The sequence below is a fragment of the Camelina sativa genome, chromosome 13 (assembly GCF_000633955.1).
Source record: "Camelina sativa cultivar DH55 chromosome 13, Cs, whole genome shotgun sequence".
NCBI lineage: Eukaryota > Viridiplantae > Streptophyta > Magnoliopsida > Brassicales > Brassicaceae > Camelina > Camelina sativa.
Window position 1 is genome coordinate 2597615 of NC_025697.1, and position 19198 is coordinate 2616812.

Sequence of the window (19198 nt, forward strand, 5' to 3'; positions counted from 1 at the left end):
GTAGCTCGACGGGTAGAAATCATCAAGGAAAAATAAATAGGTGCAAGTATATAATTTCAATGATAGTAATTGCTAGCTACGGATCTTGGCAAGTGGGCATCCTAGTATAATGAGGGATGGTCGAATCGTTATCTAATGTCTACATGCATGTGTTCGTCATCCAATGTAGTTTACTTCAAGTTTTGTCTGGCTAATCTCTATCTACATATACAACTATATCTTTAGCAAAATTAGAAAGAATGTAGCTAAAAACGAATAAATACGTGCTACTTACCAAAAACAAAATGTGTGTGAATACGTCTGTTATAGTTAATAATTATTCAATGTTACATGAACACATTTTGAAGTTACACATTTTGAAATACGTCGTTGCATTTAATTCAATGTTACATGTACACATTTAATTTCAATGCTACTTACACATTTTGTTTATGTACTTTCGCGTTGAAGCTTCTCAAATCAACGACGCGAGCAGATTAAGGTTTTGGCGTAGGTATAACTCATCAGCAAGATTTAATCGCGACGGTCCATCTTACAATAGATATATGCCTTTGTTCATCGGCGATAGCCAGACTAGGCCGACGACATATGTTGGTGGTAGCGGCAGGCGTAGTCTGTTTTACGAGTCCAAGACGAATGTACCAGACCACGTGAGTTTGGATCTACGGCTCTAATTCTTTTCTTTAATATCTCTAGTTTTTTTTTCCTTTTTTCTAATAGCTTTTTTAATTACGTATGGTAGAAGTAATCCCATAGACATCATCAATGTAATAACAGTTAAACTAGTTCATGCAGATGAACAAGCTTAGGAACTCTTTTACTGAAGCAGTTAAGCTTAATAAAGATGATTGGTTCAGAAAGTTATTTTTTCATTAATAAATTGTTTTTGTCATATGTAAACATATTCAGTTACACACTTATAAACCATAGTAATTATTCAGTTAATATAACCGGACACGTTTCACTACTCAAATATGTATCTTTAATTTTCTTTTCTTTTCAGATTCACTTGGAAAACATCAAACTTTATCTAAAAGAAGTAAAATTTTGGTTGAAAAAAAAAAGAAGAAGTAAATTTATTAATTGATTAGTGTGGTGATTAGAAGCGAAACATTCGCCAATCACATCTAATGAGGATTAAAATATGCAATTTATTGAGAATGTGTAAACGACCTTTTTGGTATATAGCAACCATAGAAAAAGGTCTCTCTTTTAGAAACTTTAAAGTGTATCGCTTAAAGTAGTTACAAAATCGGAAGCTCTGCTTAACTAACATTTTTGCTAGTTGAGCTCTCTTTTATTAAATCACCACCTATGGAGTATTACTATTTTGATTGATTTTGGCAACATATATATTTTATCTGGAAATATAGATAGTTTGGTTGGTTCTGAAATGTCCACGCCAATATCATTAACTTTCAAATCTAAACGAATCGCTAAAGGGTCCCCAAAGGATACATCACCACTAAGTTTAAGTGAAACATGTTTACAATTTTCTTTCTTATTTAGTCCTCCACCCAACAATAAGACAAACCAAATAAATGTTTTATATTTTTGTTCGAATTGTAATGTATATAACGCTTGTCTGCAGCATTTAATAACTCAGTTTCTGACAAGAAATAGACGTCCGCCTAAACAGTGCCAATAGCCTAAATGCCTAAACTTACGGAGGACTCACAAATAGCGACAACAGTTTCCGTGAGAACAATGTTTGTAAGTCAGCCTAAACGAACAAATAAGTACTAGATGACCTTTGATGAACGAATGAAAAGTAACGTATCTGTAGAGAACAACATTGAGAATACGAACAAGAGAAATGTTCAAAGAGTGCTATATGGACCGTCTATGCAATTCTAGGTGAACTACGTGGACCGTCTATGCGATTCTAGGTGAAACAGCAAATATTTAGATGATTTTGTTATTTTAATCAACACTACAGAGTACAGATACACTATATGATATATGTAATAAAAATATATATAATATATAGAAATTGTGGAAATATCACATTTCTTCTTGTAAGTAAAAGGCTGACAAAAAAATATATTATAATTAAATTATAATTTGTTTTCTAGCAAATAAGTGAATAAAAAATCTCATTATGAAAATTTATATTAAAGACACATCTGAATTAAGCAGAACTGATTATACTACTGTACTCACCTGCCACCACAAATGTTCAGTAAAATGACCTTTAGGATATACTACTATAGAACATTTCATAACATTGTAATTAGCATAAAGTAATTAAGTTTACTTACTCTAGTCTAGTCTTATGCCCTTATGTTATGTGATGACGTTAAAGACGTATACTGTTCACAAATTAATGTTTGCGGACGGTTCTCAAAACATCAATCGGGTCTTAAATCACAATATTTAATTTTGACGGTCCCTATGATTTAAAAAAAAGAAAGACATGTTTCCAATTCTGGTTAGTGGTTACGGATGAACTGAGAAATTTAACTAGAATGATTCATGAATCAACAATATCAGATCCTATTTGATGATATGCGAAACAATTATTGATGTGTGAAGTGTGATGGGTGAGAAGAGGCCGTGGTGGGTACATGTTTAAGTTCTATAGCAATTTTAATTATTAATCCAACTTATGCTGTATACGAAGTACAAAGGAAACGTTTCATAATAAATAAACGAAGTTTCATGCCCCCACATACATTCAAAACCCCTCTTACAAAAATTAAATGGGATTGAATAAGTGATACTGATACCAAAAATTATTATGTTACCTAAATATAGCCCAAGAAAAGGATGTCTCACTTCACATTTTTATTTGGCTCACGTTTTTATATCCACAACTACTTTGGGTGCAAGTGTGCAACGTAATCAAGTGCTTATTACATTCTATGAACGTACTATGGATCTAACAAGAAAATTATGATCATGTCGTATTTTTCCGTAGATGATTTGTTTGATCTAAGATAAAAAAAATCTCTTATATTAACAACACTAACACAAACCACTACAATACGTATTTCTGATTTAAATGTACACAAATTTAACATTAAACCAAAAACAAAAAAACAAATGTACACAAATGAAATCTATTAACCCCCATCTTAACTTCTTAACTTCTTAAGTAAAAAAAAAAAAAAAAAAGAAGAAAAAAGTTTTACACTTACGTATGTAAAAACCGTGTCGTTTTTTGAGAAAAAACGTCATCAAACCCACATGGTATGCCGTTTATTAATAAAGTCAAAATTTACAGTATTACTATTACCCAATACTAGTGGGCTTTTAAGCATTTTGGCCCTTTTCTTTCTGTTTGTGGGCTTTTAAGCATTTGGCCTTTTTCTTTCTGTTTGTGGGCTTCTTTTTTTTTTTTTATCATAAATTTTTATTTATTTAAAATATATCATAACTTTGACTCTTAACTAAAAATTCAATCATATCACAATTGTGAGAGCTTAAGAAGAAGAAGGAAGAGAGCAATGGCGACGGCGATACCACTCTTCGCCTCATTCAAGTACGCCGATAGTCTCACCGTCGTCGGAATCTCCTTCTGCACGGCGTTAGTCTGCGAAGCAATCTCATGGATCTTAATCTATCGCACGAACTCTTACAAATCCTTGAAATCTTCCATTGACAAAGCCTCCAAGAAGCTCGAGACGATGAAGACTGATAACACTTCCTCAAAGCTAACAGTAAAGAAATCGAAGACGAAGAAGATAGATCGCGTTGAATCCAGCTTAAAGGAATCGAGCCGAGATCTATCTCTCTTCAAGTTCAAATCTGGTGCCGTTGTGGCTTTGGTTCTCTTCGTTGTGTTTGGGTTGTTGAACTCGCTTTTCGAAGGCAAAGTTGTAGCGAAGCTTCCGTTTCATCCGATTACGATTGTGAGGAAGATGAGTCATAGAGGATTGAAAGGAGATGATTCCACGGATTGTTCCATGGCGTTTTTGTATCTGCTTTGTTCTATTAGCATAAGGACTAATCTTCAGAAGTTCTTAGGCTTCTCTCCTCCTAGAGGAAGTGCTGGTGCTGGTGGTTTGTTCCCTATGCCTGATCCTAAGACGAATTGATCAGTTCTGAATCTGATCTAGTGTGGTTGTTTTAGTTAAGCACTTTTTAAAGTTTTGATTTTTGAGTTTCTGTAGTTTGTTGTTTTCGTTTAAAAAATTGGTTTTTACATGATCTGGTCTCTTCTGATGTAGTAACGATGCAGGTCTTGTGACTACTGGATCTTTGTGTATTTAACTCCTTTTCATATGCTAAGTTTCATGCGTTGCCATCTTTCTGATCATGTGTAACACCAAAGTTTTGATTTTTGTGCATACGGAATTGTTATGGAGAGATTGAATTGAGAGGTTCATGGAAGATGTAGGTAACAATAGTAGACATGGATAGGGTTTTGTTTAATGTACAGAGAGGCTCGGGTCATTAGCAATGTAAGACTAGACTTGTTAGGGATTGAATATTTGCTTCATAGTACTTCTGTAAAAGATAGACTGACCAGCTGGTAGGTCCTAGATGCTGGAAAGACACCATAATCAAAGGTTTTGCAGGGTTCCTGTCCTGCAGCTAAGTGATGAGCATGCCATGTCGGACTTGGTTAGCCTTTTGTGTATGTATATTGATTATAGAACATAAAGATGTCTTTAGCAAATGGAAAGTTAGAAAATTCAGAGAACTACTTTGCACAAAAGATTTGCCTTCGGGATACTTTCCTTTCAAGTATTATTATCAACAAACCAAAAAAATCAAGCCCACGAAGGAAATGAGAATTGCATACAAATGTACAAACTCAAGAAACTAATCACAAATTATCACTTAAGTCCCAGTATGGTTGATTTGTTGCGTCTCTGATACTGAGTCAGATATACCTGAATCAGCTCCTTGGGATCTTCTCAACTTGGCAACAAGAACCCACATATTAGCAAGTTCATTCTCTAGATGTGCTTCTCTTTCTTTAGACTCTTCTACTGTTCTTTGTAGCTCGGCTTCCTTCTGGTATTTTTCAACTAGAGCAGATTCAAATGAAACTTCACGTTCCTTGCTCATGATCAGTTCTCTCTTCAGTTCTATCAACGAGCTGTCTTGCTCTTTTCTCTTTGTATGATTTTCCCTCCTTCCGTTCCTCAGGTTTCCTATCTTGCCCCGTGGTGTAACAGAGCCCTTATGCACTGCTGCCAGATCAGCTGCTAGTCTCTCGTTGTCATTCATAAGTCTTGCTACTTCCTCAGACAATGCCTTAAGCTCAATAGCAGCCGCTGAAGCAAGCTCTTTCGCATATGAACTCTCTTCAGCAAGTTTATTGTTTCGGAGTTCTAGTTGTTCCTTCAACTCACTTAGCTCTTCAGTTTTCAGTCTAAGCTCCTCAATCTCAAATGCCTGTTATGTCTCAGTCAGAATATAATGTTAAGATTTTCATATATCAAAATAGAAAGATCAGGGAAAAGAATTGTTCACAGTAAAATGTTGTGAATCATATGAGAATTCCACCTGTGCTTCAATGGCTTTTTCTTCGTCTTTACTTGGGGATCCAGATAATTGTTGCATGTGACTTGTGACAGAGCTGATATCTCCCAGTTCCAAGGCGTCAGAGAGCTGCTGCTTTAGGTTTGCAACCTCTTCTTGCAACTTTTCACATAAACATGTCTGCAGAAAAAATGTTTATCAGTTACAGATTTCTCTGCACACTAGCACACTAGCAAATACACTGGGATTTGGGAGAAAGACAAGGTATTATCTGACCTTTTGGTTGAGTTGTTCCTGAATGATACGATTATCTGCAGCTTTAACCTGTAAAATTAAATTAATACTGAGTTAAAAGATTCCTTACTAATCCATTTTGAAACAATTTGTTAATATCGTTTTTGGCTTAGTACTAACGGATCATATCAAGGTGAATAAGATTATAGTAGCAGGAGGGATATACGTGCAGTATTAATCAAGAGATGGAAGTACTGTATAAACAGAGAGAGTTTCAGCACCTCGAGTTCAAAACATTTCTCATTTAGTTGAGCCCTCATTTCAGAAACAGCCTGAAGATTAGAGAAAAATGACTTGAGAAAATTCAACATTATAAGTGCCAGAACAAGAAGCACATGGCCACTGTGTGATGTTTGAAAAAGATAACCCACCTGCACGATATCAGATTTATCTAATTCATCATGTGATGCTATTACAAAATCCAAAATTTGTTTCCCCAACGTAGCCATCTGGTCATTCTTTGCCTTAATGTCACCATTGAGGTTTTTAATCTCCGCCTGCATATTTCCAAACACAACCAGGAGGATAAATTTCTGCAAGATTTGATCGAAAATTTAATAAGATGATGAACAGAACGCAAAGATTACTTTAATGTCTTCATTTTGAGGGGCTTTGGCAGCCTCTTCTGACAACAATTTAAAAGATCTTGATAGTTGCGCCATCTCCTCAGATAAAATCTTTTGCTGTTCCCTCAGTAATTCCATCTGGTCAATCATTTTCATTCTAGTCTGGGAACAAGTACACAACGTCTTAAAAATTGTGCATCACTTGTTTTAGAAAAAGCTCAGTAAACTAATTGATGCAAAATGGAATGGGGTATCAGCTGAGAAAAAACTGTAAATGTACCTCAGGTGTCTCAATCTCATGAAAACTGTCTTCATGAGCTTCTTTATTTTCCCTAGTCTCTAAGAGTTGATCCGCTAATGCAGAGTCTTCAGTAAGTCTAGTTTCTGTATGAAAATTACTGCCTTCTCCTTGAGGAGTTGACGGTGTACTGTTGGACTTGACCACACTCGACTTGTCACTGACTGATCCCCCGAAACTGTCGTCTTTTTTCTGATAGTAAAACAGTTATGAAAGGTTAGACATCGCCATATCCAGACAAAAAGAAAGAAGAAAATCGAAGTAAGAGGAAATGAAGCTGTATGATATCTCAAGCACACCAGAAGCATAAGTCTTTCGAAGCACAGAGTGCCAGATAAATGATGTGCAGGACACTGTTTAGTGTTTACTATAGTATGAGGCTACGATGTTGAGGGAAATGCTCGAAATTAAACAAAACCAGCCGACAGTAGAAGTTTATCAAAGCCAGATAAATTCTAGAATCAAATGTGTACCTTAAGTTTTAACCAATTCAGCAGGCCATGCTTCCTGGTCTTCTTTTCTTCTCTAAACGCATCATCTATAGTCTCAGGAGTCCCTTCACGAGAAACATATAATTCAAGGTTCTCATTATCCATCAAGTCCCGCCTCTTGTAAGGTAGGTAAGCAAGCTGGCCATGGATTGTCAAGTAAGATCAGCCAAAACAAAAATAATAATTGGCAGACATGCTGTTGGGAAATGAGGATTTATGTTTTATATCATTTATTAAAATATCTAAATCATCCTGATCAAAGGACAGGTGAAGGATGTACAAGGCTTAAAAGTGATTTTACCTCTTCTTCTCCAAATGAGTGTCTTCTCCGAGGATCAGCACGATAAGACAACCGCGATGTTTGTGGAGTTTTAGTAGACACGAGAATTAATTTTGTAAGCCGTTGGATTCGACTCATGAGAGTTGCTTTAGCCTCTTCCTCTTCTTCTAGCTTTTATAATTACATCAAAAGAAAAGAATGCAAATCAATTTTCAAGTTTCTAAAACTGAATCGCGATAAAGTAAAGTATCATCGGTCTGTTGCAGACATTTAAGGGAATAGTGACAGAAAAACATACTTTCTGCTTTAGGAGAACAATATTATCTTCACTGATATCCTTTAACTGAGAAACTGGTTTGATTCCTTGTTTAAGCTGTTCCAACTCCTCCTTCAGTTGGCGAATCTCGTATTGGTACTTCTTGATCAATGATTTCTCATCAATTATCTGTACTTTATATTGTTAGAAATCCAGAATGAATCTTCAGTACAGAATTACACTGAGCTGAAATATAGATGTGAGTAACACCTTGTTCCGTGCGGCCTGAATTTCGATATGCTTAGCACGATGGGCAAATTTCAATGTGTTGTGTGTTTCTTCGGAGTTGCTTGATGCAGGAGTCAGCGTACAAATAAGCTATCATATCCAGATGGAACAACCAATCAGTAAAATCGATCACAGGAATTGTTTTATACTGCCTATGTTCATGTTGTGTGTGGCATTTATTGCAACAAGACGCTAAAAATGATATCTAACGACACTTACAGATACACGTCCATGACCACTCAGTGAGGACTGAAGCAGCCTGGTTAATTTAGAGTCCCTATATGGCACATGACTAGCCTTCCTATCTGTAAGCTTTGATATCACCTGCAAAATTGCAAAAGGACGATCCAACTTCAGCTGTTGGGAGGTGACTTAACATAATGACTGGAAGGCAAAAACAAAAACAAGGTTTTCAGCTGTAAAGGAGAGAAAAAAAGAAGACGCAGCTATGGGCAGATCTATTTCCAAAGAAAAAAGGCAAAGAAGTTCTTAAATTCGACTAAACTTCAAAAAACTATTGTTGCTTTGAAAAAACAATGATAACCAAGAACTCACAGTCCCTAGAGTCAGCAAACTTTTATTTATATAAGACCCTTCCTTGCGCCTTAAACCACTGGTTTCAGCCTTTGAGCTCTCAGAACCTGCCAGGTCAATGAGGTTCTGCAGGTATAAGTGACATTATGGGCAGTTAATCAGTTGTTTACCTTTCAGTGTTCACAAAGTGCAATAATAAACAAAACTATAACTGAACATAATATCACGGGATAAAAACAAAAGATGTTATACCAGCTGCGAGAGGTGTACAGCTCCACCTTCGTTATTGTCACCTAAGGGACTACTCTCTATGGTCTGCAACCAAACCAGTTATAACATCTTTCAGAAACGGTACAACTTTACTGATAGATATGAAAAGAAAGCCAAACTCTTTAGCTATTATACTTAACATTACTAAACCACTTGGTTTTAATAAGTATGACAGAGTTGCTTGAAATGCTGTTTAAAAGAAGAAAACATTGTTCAATTTGTGCTGAAGACTAGAGAAACAGCTAGGATTCTTCAGTGTTCAGAACTTAAGGAACACAAAACTGGTCCTACCTCCCAGTTAAACAACACAAAAATATGGTGACAACAAACTATAATCTTGATTTTATTAAACCTAATGATAATTTGGCGATAACCCAGGAATCTGAGATAAAACATTTTGAAACTAAAGCCAAAAGCATTTAAAATATTTTATATGATTAAGAATCAAGTATCTATTAAGGCCATGGTCAATATTTGAGGTCAAGAATGAATTTAACCACGCATTAATCATAGTATGGTGAAAGGTTCGAAATTATTTGAGCTTCTGTGAAATTGCCTATAGAAAACTTCATTAGTCGAAAAGTGGCAGTGCCAAGAATGCTTGGATGAAAATGCTTAGAGTTGGAGAGTGAAGTGTAGCCAAATGTATGATAATATAAAAGAGCTATATAATTCCTTGCAAACTTTCTATTGATAAACAAAATTGAGAATTGAGATGGACGAGGGGAAAGAAATAAATCTTTGAAAGAGAAATTAAACATACCAGGGTAAACATTGTATGGCTCCGGCTGCTAAGTAGATTAAAACTTGTGGATCCAATATGTCGGTGCTCTGTCATTAAATGAATTTTTTTATCAAGGTGACTTGCATAATAAAACATAAAGAAACTACTGGAATCAAGAAAGAGAAAACTAGTCATTAAAATTGCTATATCATATCACACAAAAGGAACCGCAAATGGTAAATGGAAACACTTGCTGACAAAGAAATCTTAAGATAATTTTACAATGACCAGGAGAGTCTTTGCTGGAATCGTTAGGTTCTAGAATAAGCCTTTTTATTATAGAGAAACATGGAAGTGCCTACCTTCTCCAGCTGCTATAAGAGAAAGCGCATGAGCAGGGGATAGAACAACTTCTTCTTTAATCCCTTCAATAAAGGTTCCCTACAATCGACAATAAAGAGAGGTTCAGTGTATAATTTTAGAGGGAAAGACACAACACAATAGAAGTAGTACAGTATAGTAATTTCTTAGCCCATACAATAGTCAACAGGTTCAATTCTAGTATACTTGAATACGAAATGTGACCAAGAACATTCAAATATTGATAATCAGGCCACCTTTTACATTGGATTTGCATGATCCTCAAAAAAATTAACTTTAAAAAAATGGAACAAGTGCATCTAGCCGAGAATAGATGTCTACTCTAATAAAAAAAAATATGATGTGGCAGGTTTTAGGATTCTATGATGAGCACTATACTCACAACAAATATATATATGAGACAGTGAAATCAGTACTATGCATGTCACCAACAGAAAGTATATAAGAGGATCAAGTACTGAAATAGGTACCTGCTCATCTTCTCTGATCCTCAAATTCTGTCCTGCTGGGTTCAATAAATCATTGACAACCTGAAGTAAAATGAACCTTAGTACTAAGAAAAATCAAAGGCAGAATCTGACTATCATTCAGCACCACTGGTGAAGTTGACTAAAGGGAATGGAGAGAAGAAAAGCATGTAGTGAGTAGTACCTCATTATAAATTTCAAAGTAGGAAACACGTAGGAGAAATTCTCGTTTTGGAGTCTGCAAGAAATAAATGTGTGATGTAGCTAGACTTTGGCCAGGGAATTCGACTAATCAACATCCTAATAAGTACCTCTTGTATAATGCTGAAGGCATCCTTCACGGCTAGTAGTATAATACCAGGAGATCTTTGGTCCCCCTGACATTTGAATCAAACAATACTGTCTTTATGAGATAAAATTCTTCTTAGGTCATGTACATCTTTAAAGTCACACGTAACATGGTCTCTAGAATGAAGTAAATAAATTAACCGACACTAGGGCAGGACCATGTATCGATCATGGGTGTCATAAGAGACTACTAGGTTGCAGAGCGTCTAAAGTAGAGAACTAACCTAAAGAGCGCAGCCATATGCTAACTACAGTAAAATAAAAGGGTTAATAGGGTCAACAGAGCAACACTAGCTAGAAGGAGAATAATATCCAATACAAACACACAACATTTTAGGATCCAAACATCGAGGTCCATTGCTAATCGTTATGGCTACTATAGGAGAGGAACTTTTATCCTCAACTACTCAGTGATTTAGCCAGTAACGAAGGAAGAGACAAATGATTCTCTGACAGAGAAGCATGTCTGTGATGACACATTGAAGTACATTGTACAAGGTAGTAACCTAATAAGTTGTATTATGATAACTATGAAAAGCAAGAAATAGATTAGTAAATCTTACATGCATAGTGTGAGTTTTTCCACTGCTTGTCACTCCGTATGCGAAAATGGTCCCTGTGGTTGGATTAACACTCAAAGTCACTACATTAGAATCAATTTGGCAAAAAAAATCTAACTCAAAAGTATTCTAGAAACTAGAACAAGAACTAGATACAGTTTGGCAACTCAAAGATCTTATTTTTTAAATGAATGGTCATGCAACTGTTCATGGTACTGTAGCTCGGGGTAAGCTTCGATACTATACCTATCTTTTTAAACTCTAAAGAATAAAGTCTTAACTAGACCGGTCAGCTAATACAAAGTGTTTAGTCCATACCATTGATCCCCGCCATAGCACCATTAACGACATGCTGAGCAGCAACATCATAGACATGGCGTGTTGTCGTCGTAGGCCCAAAAACACGATCTGCAAGGAAAGACGGATCTTTAAGAAACAATATAGCAGATTGGATTTGACATCATGATACAGGAAACTCATGAAGGCTAGCCAAAAACAGGTAAGAAGACTAACCATAGGCGTAAGCCGTTGATTGATTCTGCTCATTCCGCACAATAGTTTCCCCATCAGCATACCACGCAACCTCTTCCCCTTTACAGATTTCCTTTGGACTAAGTCAAAGCACAAAACCAATGTCAAAAAAAATCCACAGAACAAAAAAAACATCTAACATGAGTTGTTGCCAGTTCCAAAATTCACACCTGAGGGGACGAAAACGAACAGTGACAGTGACATTTTCTTTGGACTGCAAAGGCTTAGGCGGTACCTTCCCTGAATACTGTAACAGAAGCTTGCTGCTTCCTAGAGGAGATGAAGAAGTAAGGGAGCTATAGCTATTATCATCCAGAGATGTCTCAGGATAATGTTTTGATGAATAGGTGGTTGTTGAAGACGATGACTCAGCAGCCTTCAACTTGCTAAATCCAGCATTTCTAGACTTGGATACTTTTTTAGATCCTCCCATCAGACAGATACCAAATTCAAACCTTTCCGAAACTGAAAGCAACTGTATATACTCTTTTTAATCAGTTAACAAATATATATGCTTCATTCACTGTGTTATGAGCTAAACTCCAAAACTGTAATTCAAAATCTTCTGAGAGAAACTCATAGAGCAAATAACAAAATTACACGAAAGCATTGGAATTTGGGAGTATTAAAAGCTCTTAATTGGTAAGCGAGTAAAGAGAATCACACAAATTTGCAGGAATACGAAAACACTTGGATAACAAAATGTGGGTTAGGTTTCGAGTTCACACAAACGGGGGATTACATTACAGAGGCCAAGTGGGAGTACCTCAATGGCAGGGTCAATGTAGCATCTGCATCGCCGCCGCTAAAAAAGCCCAATCGCATGCAAAAGAGAAGAAAAAAGGATAATTACTATGCGAGATAGAGAGAGAGAGAGAGAGAGAGAGTGATTACGTCGTATAAGAAAGAAGAAGAAGAGGAAGCATCTCTAATTAAGTAAATATGATTAACTAGTATACCACCCGTACTAGGTACGGAAAAAGAAATAAGATTGACTTAATATGAATGAATAAAATGTTTTCTGTTAATGATGAGCTATGTAAAATTCCACTCGATTTAAACAAAACTATGATCTAAAAGTTCCAGTTTTCTGATAACATAAAAAAAAAACTTCTAATTTTTAAAATAAACTTGAGATTAGAGTGGGTTATTTTCTCAAAACTTGTTTTAAAAAAAAAAAAAAAAATCAGAGGTGAAGTGGTTATGAGACATTAGAGAACTAATTATATCTCGATTTGCTAAATGAGTTAATTAACATATATATATATATATATATATCTATCATAAGCTAGTATAAGAATCATTAGTCAGCCGTGAATTAATCTAAGCAAAGATTGATACTTAACAGACATGGATTATGAATATAGCTACCTATATATCAATATCATGCAAGTGAAATGAAAACTGTTCAAATTTATTCATAAAACAAACCTTAGAAAATGAGGCATGCTTTTTTACTCTTGAATTTGATACAATCTGCACACACGAAAAATGATTGTTTAATGAGAACTTTGCAAAGAATAATTTATTAAAAGACTTGAAAGAAAAAGTTGAAAGGAATCAATCTTTGTTGGTGTACAGCAAAAGACAGTAGAGTTCTAATAAATTTTAGTGAAAAAGAGTTATGTAAGAGCCGTAATACGTTTATGTGCTGCTGTATTAAACAAAATTTTGTGTCACCCATTTTGACAAACAGTTAGTAGACAAAACTTATGGATTTGATAGTGAAGAATCATACCTTTTTGCCAATAGTTTATGTTACCTTTGGTTTTTCAATCTCGTTCGTTCCGTTGGATTGTATAAAAGCAAAATACATGTTTCCTCACGTTAAATTATTTTTTTCTATCTTCTATGTCGACAGATCTGAGATAAAGAGAGAGACAAAAAAAAATTTATATTAGATCAAGAGCGAAAGATAATAAACATAATCACATTTCTTACATTAGAAAAAAAGAGAACATGTTAATCAAAACGAACTCAATTCATGGTGAAGAAAAATAAAATGGATTTAGTTGCAAAACAGAGAGAAATAGTGAAAAATTTGTTGGGACTAAGGAAAATGAAGAGATTTGTTTAAAAAAGTTTTGGTATGAAATCATGTTGGTGAAAAATTGAATCGAAGAAATGGATTTGATGAGATCATGGGGGAAGACAGTTGTAAAAGAGATTTTTTTTTTCTTGTTGCAGTTATTTGTAAAATGAAAAATGGTAATTGTTTTTTTTTTTTTTTCCCAGGATCACTTTTTGTTTTACATATTCTTTTTAATTAGTTTTGTTGTTTTACTGACGTGTCAAGTTTTTATTGGCACAATGACTTGTACATTATAAAATAAAGGATTAGTTAGATGATTGCGATTTGTGTAAAAAGAGTCTTTACTTTTTGTTAATTAATAATCCTCGCTTGCCTTTGAAGCGATTAAACTAACACCTTAATCTTATAAGTTTTGGATTTTCATATGATTCGTTTTTTTCTCGTAAACTCGTAAACTAAAAACAATAAAACATCATTAAAGGTCAAAGAAACAGAGAGGATAGAGAAGAAGAGTGTATACGTACATTGTAGAATGTACGTATTTTGCTTTCACGCATGTTGTAAGGAGGAGGAGACATCGTATTCTTTTCTTTGTTAAAGATTAATAAATAAATAAAATAAGCTACGATTAACAAAAAAAAAAGTAATTATATATAGATACAACTTCTAAACTTTTTTGGTATGTCATTATTATTGGCTCACTATGATTAGAGAGAGATATGGAAGTAAATTAATCACACAAAAGAAAAAAGATTATGGTATGGTGTGCAATCAGAGATTAACAAAAAGAATATGGAGAAATTAATTGTTGACAAGTAGCAAGTGATTCTTATATGGATATATTTTCTTACATATATAGAATAGGTTTTGGAAAAAAATTATTATTTTATTCTGATCTTGTAATTTGAATGATGAGAATAATGAGAGTAAAAAGTAAAACATCTTTTACTAATTCATTAAACTCTATTTGGATCACCAATGACAGATGTCACATGTAAATTTACATAAATATAGTTTCTTCCTCTATACCTATTAGGATTTTTGTTTGTAAAAATCTTTTATATAAATAACTTCAAATTTCTCAATGAATACATAAATGTGGTAGATCAAACAAAAGAGTTTTTTTTTTAAATGCTAATTAATTTTTTTTCTAAAGTACATATTTTGATTGGTTCCTTTTTGTTAGAAATGTGGAGCTTTATGGTTAAGAATTAAATAATATGAGATTCTTTTTCATATCTATGTGTTTGTTTATTAATTCTATAGAGAAAATTCTCAAAATTGCCACTATCCAAAAAAAATATATAAATTTAACATATGATCAACTTAAATTTGTCAAAATTAATTTCAAAGACACACATTTGTTTTTTTTCCTAATTTTTTCTCTCCTTTTTCAAATAATATTATTAGTTCATAAAACTTAATCACCCACACACAAACAAAAAAATTGCAATTTTTTATTCTTTTTCCAATGTTTTTGAATTCCAACATATTAATTTGCCCGCCGAGGAAAAAAAAAAAAAATATTGACTAACACAGCTCTAAAGTCCAAAAGAGCCCATCTCTATTTCACTACTCTATCACTCGCCCACACTCCAAAACTCTTTCGATTTCAAAAAGTCAAATTCGAAGAAGAAGAAAGAAACCCCAAAAATCAAAATCAAAATAAAAAAAAGGTGAAATCGAAGAAGAAGGCAAAAAGCTTGATTTGATGGAAGACGACGATCAGCAAAAGATAGCAGATCTAGTACAAGAGCTTGTTCATCGCCTTATCACCCAAAACCCTCAAACCCCTAATCTCGATCCCAATTCTCCCGCCTTCCACGAACCCCTCCATTACGCCTCTCGTATCCTCACTAGCCGCCTCAAACCTTCCGTTTTTCCCGACGCCACCGCTATAGCCGAGTCTCTCAAACGCCGTCTCGCTACTCAAGGTAAGTCCTCCGACGCGCTCGCTTTCGCCGATCTCTACACTAAGTTCGCTTCCAAGACTGGTCCCGGTAGTGTCAACAATAAATGGGCTCTCGTTTATTTGCTTAAAATCGTTTCTGATGATCGCAAATCTGCTATTAATGGCCTCGATTCGTCGGTTTTTTTACCTAATTTGGGGCTTGGTGATGGGTTTTTCCGCGGTGGTGAGGCTAAGAAGAAGGATTTGAACAATGGGGTTTTGTTGGTTAGTCAAGATCCTGAGAATTTGCATGATGAGGCGTTTAGAATGTATGCGGTTTTGGTTAAGAAAGAGAATGAAGTGAACGAGGAGGTTCTAGTTAAGGATGTTTTGTACGCTTGCCAAGGTATTGATGGGAAATATGTGAAATTTAACAGTGCGATAGATGGTTACGCTGTGCAGGATTCGGTTAAGGTGCCTCGAGCTACTAGGGTAATGGTTCGTATGCTCTCTGAGCTTGGCTGGTTGTTTAGAAAGGTTAAGACTTTTATTACCGAGAGTATGGATCGGTTTCCAGCTGAGGAAGTTGGAACTGTTGGGCAAGCGTTTTGTGCTGCATTGCAAGATGAGCTCTCTGATTATTATAAGCTATTGGCTGTGCTCGACGCGCAGGCCATGAATCCTATTCCTTTGGTTTCTGAATCTGCTAGCTCAAACAATTACCTTACTTTGAGGAGGTTGTCGGTTTGGTTCGCGGAGCCTATGGTGAAAATGAGACTGATGGCTATTTTGGTTGACAATTGTAAGGTTTTGAGAGGTGGTGCGATGGCTGGGGCTATACATTTGCACGCACAGCATGGTGATTCGCTTGTTCATGATTTTATGATGAATTTGCTTCGATGTGTGTGTTCTCCGCTGTTTGAAATGGTGAGAAGTTGGGTTCTAGAAGGGGAGTTGGAAGATACTTTTGGTGAATTCTTTGTCGTTGGTCAGCCGGTTAAAGTCGATTTGCTTTGGAGAGAAGGTTATAAGCTCCACCCAGCGATGCTTCCGTCTTTTATTTCACCGAGTCTAGCTCAGAGAATTCTGAGAACTGGGAAATCTATAAACTTTCTTCGTGTTTGCTGTGATGATCATGGGTGGGCTGATGCAGCTTCAGAAGCAGCAGCTGCCTCTGGGACAACGACTAGGCGAGGAGGTCTCGGGTATGGTGAAACGGATGCACTTGAACATCTTGTTACTGAGGCAGCAAAGAGAATTGACAAGCATCTCTTGGATGTTCTATATAAGAGATATAAGTTTAAGGAGCATTGTCTTGCGATTAAGCGTTATTTACTACTTGGTCAAGGTGATTTTGTCCAATACTTGATGGATATTGTAGGGCCTAAGCTTTCTGAGCCAGCAAATAATATTAGTTCATTTGAGCTAGCTGGATTTCTTGAGGCTGCAATACGAGCATCAAATGCGCAGTATGATGACCGTGACATGCTAGACAGATTGAGGGTGAAGATGATGCCTCATGGCAGTGGAGACAGAGGCTGGGATGTATTCTCATTGGAATATGAGGCAAGGGTTCCATTAGATACTGTGTTTACTGAGTCTGTTTTGTCCAAATACCTGAGAGTGTTCAATTTTCTCTGGAAGTTGAAACGGGTAGAGCATGCTCTTATCGGAATTTGGAAGACCATGAAACCAAATTGCATCACTTCTAACTCATTCGTTAAGCTCCAAACTTCGGTGAAGTTGCAATTGCTCTCAGCCCTGAGACGGTGCCAGGTCCTTTGGAATGAAATGAACCATTTTGTTACTAACTTTCAGTATTACATCATGTTTGAGGTATTGGAGGTGTCATGGTCTAATTTCTCAAAAGAGATGGAAGCTGCTAAAGACCTGGATGATCTCTTGGCAGCTCATGAGAAGTACCTCAACGCCATTGTTGGAAAATCTCTTCTGGGTGAACAGTCACAGACCATCCGCGAATCACTTTTTGTCCTGTTTGAGCTTATATTACGGTTCAGGAGTCATGCAGATCGTTTGTATGAAGGCATTTACGAGTTGCAAATAAGGTGAGTTTTGTCTAAAAATTTATTTTAAATTCAAACAAAAGTAGACTTTGAACTTTTGCTCAAACATCTTCCTCCGATTTTAGGGTCATAATTTGATTTCTCATATCATTGATTTCCTGCAGATCTAAAGAATCAGGACGGGAGAAAAACAAATCGGAAGAGCCCGGTTCATGGATCAGTGAGGGTAGGAAGGGCTTAACACAGCGTGCTGGTGAATTTCTTCAAAGCATGAGTAAAGATATGGACAGTATTGCAAAGGAATACACATCTTCACTCGACGGGTTCCTATCTCTTTTGCCTCTGCAACAATCTGTAGATCTCAAGTTTCTCTTCTTCCGGCTTGACTTCACTGAGTTCTACAGCCGGTTGCATTCCAAAGGATAAGAAAGTTGAAAGAGTAGCAGGTTTAGTTGAAAAGCATATTGCACATTAGCAATAGAAGAAGACATGATCTACGTCTTTCACTAACCGCTGACTGCAGCATGAACTCCTGAACCAGGGATGCAGAGGTTCTTTACTTAAAAAATCTAGATGCGTGGAAGAATCTGTTTCTTATTATTTATGAGACTGCCTCATAGATTTTTTCTGTCTTTTGCACAGATTGTTTTTCAATGGCTTGGTTCAAAGTTTAGGATTGGGAAACAGATTCTTTGTTGTTGGTAAATTAGGGAAGGTTTGTGCTATCAGTCTGATCATCTCCAGCTTTTTAGTCTTTTTTTTTTCATCCATGTGGTTCACTGATTTGTATGATTTGTTTTGTGACTTGGTTGATATAAGAAGGAATCAGTTGCTTCTTCATAAGTGTATTTATTTCCTTTACTGTGAAAGGCTCCAAACTCTGAATTTTCACTCTCTAGATTGAGCACGAGCATTATTAGCTCACATTGATTTTGACTCTGCAAACCTTTCTCTTGCATTCGAAAATAAACTTTTGAGGGTCGTAGATGTGATGCTCATCCCCATAAATATCTGTGTATGTGAAGCAGATGAGTTAAATCAAACAAGAGCTTTTGGAATGAGTTATACAGTATCGAAATCTAAATCATCAGAAGGAAAAAGAAAAAAAAAGAAAAAATACACGTCGCCTGAGAGATTCGAACTCTCGCGGGGAAACCCCATGTACTTAGCAGGCACACGCCTTAACCACTCGGCCAAAGCGACTTTGTTGTGCGAATAACAGATGTAACGTATTTAGTATTTTGAAATATATTATTCTATATGACATTGATTAATTAATTTATATTTACTTTATTTTGCAAAACTTAAAAAATATCTTATGAGTCTCTTTGTAGATTGTCTCAATAAAAAATAATAATGAAAATTTCAATATGTCAAAAATATTTTACTAGGGGATATCCGTCCGTCGTCAAATGTCTCAATACGAAAAATGTAAAAAAGTAATCTTCAGTCCAATAAAACTATACACATTAAAAAGGTGAAACTTCTTGATTATAAAAAAAAAAAAAAAAAAAAAAAAGTTTGAAA

The 19198-nt window shown here is 35.5% G+C and overlaps 3 protein-coding genes and 1 non-coding gene across 4 annotated transcripts; 2 read left to right on the plus strand and 2 right to left on the minus strand.

Annotated features, from left to right (window-relative positions):
* On the plus strand, nt 3401–4253 carry LOC104734676 (calcium load-activated calcium channel). The gene has a single exon (XM_010454302.2). The coding sequence runs from the start codon at nt 3450–3452 to the stop codon at nt 4038–4040; it is 591 nt and encodes a 196-aa protein (XP_010452604.1). The 5' UTR covers nt 3401–3449; the 3' UTR covers nt 4041–4253.
* LOC104734677 (kinesin-like protein KIN-7L, chloroplastic) lies at nt 4653–13912 on the minus strand. The gene is made up of 26 exons (XM_010454303.1): nt 13487–13912; nt 13156–13200; nt 12491–12529; nt 11895–12199; nt 11707–11804; nt 11512–11601; nt 11197–11249; nt 10597–10662; nt 10470–10523; nt 10289–10348; nt 9800–9878; nt 9477–9544; nt 8696–8758; nt 8465–8569; nt 8129–8233; nt 7892–7999; nt 7664–7810; nt 7387–7536; nt 7068–7223; nt 6577–6786; nt 6318–6458; nt 6102–6227; nt 5952–6002; nt 5713–5760; nt 5461–5616; nt 4653–5349 (listed from the first exon to the last, which is right to left on the minus strand). The coding sequence occupies exons 1-26, from the start codon at nt 13538–13540 to the stop codon at nt 4789–4791; spliced, it is 3138 nt and encodes a 1045-aa protein (XP_010452605.1). The 5' UTR covers nt 13541–13912; the 3' UTR covers nt 4653–4788.
* LOC104734678 (gamma-tubulin complex component 3-like) lies at nt 15326–18511 on the plus strand. The gene is made up of 2 exons (XM_010454304.2): nt 15326–17713; nt 17836–18511. Exons 1-2 carry the CDS (start codon nt 15468–15470, stop codon nt 18095–18097), a joined length of 2508 nt encoding a protein of 835 aa, XP_010452606.1. The 5' UTR covers nt 15326–15467; the 3' UTR covers nt 18098–18511.
* On the minus strand, nt 18793–18874 carry TRNAS-GCU. The gene has a single exon. It is a non-coding gene; the product is annotated as a tRNA-Ser (tRNA).

What these genes read in the sequence shown, in the direction of transcription:
- LOC104734676 (XM_010454302.2), top strand. Translation starts at nt 3,450, where the DNA reads ATGGCGACGGCGATACCACTCTTCGCCTCATTCAAGTACGCCGATAGT.
- LOC104734677 (XM_010454303.1), bottom strand. Translation starts at nt 13,540, where the DNA reads ATGTATTTTGCTTTTATACAATCCAACGGAACGAACGAGATTGAAAAA. An exon ending in CCTTCAGCATTATACAAGAG is followed by an intron (nt 10,524 to 10,596) that starts GTACTTATTAGG and finishes TATTTCTTGCAG; the next exon opens with ACTCCAAAACGAGAATTTCT. An exon ending in TGAATTGGTTAAAACTTAAG is followed by an intron (nt 6,787 to 7,067) that starts GTACACATTTGA and finishes TTTTACTATCAG; the next exon opens with AAAAAAGACGACAGTTTCGG.
- LOC104734678 (XM_010454304.2), top strand. Translation starts at nt 15,468, where the DNA reads ATGGAAGACGACGATCAGCAAAAGATAGCAGATCTAGTACAAGAGCTT. An exon ending in ATTTACGAGTTGCAAATAAG is followed by an intron (nt 17,714 to 17,835) that starts GTGAGTTTTGTC and finishes GATTTCCTGCAG; the next exon opens with ATCTAAAGAATCAGGACGGG.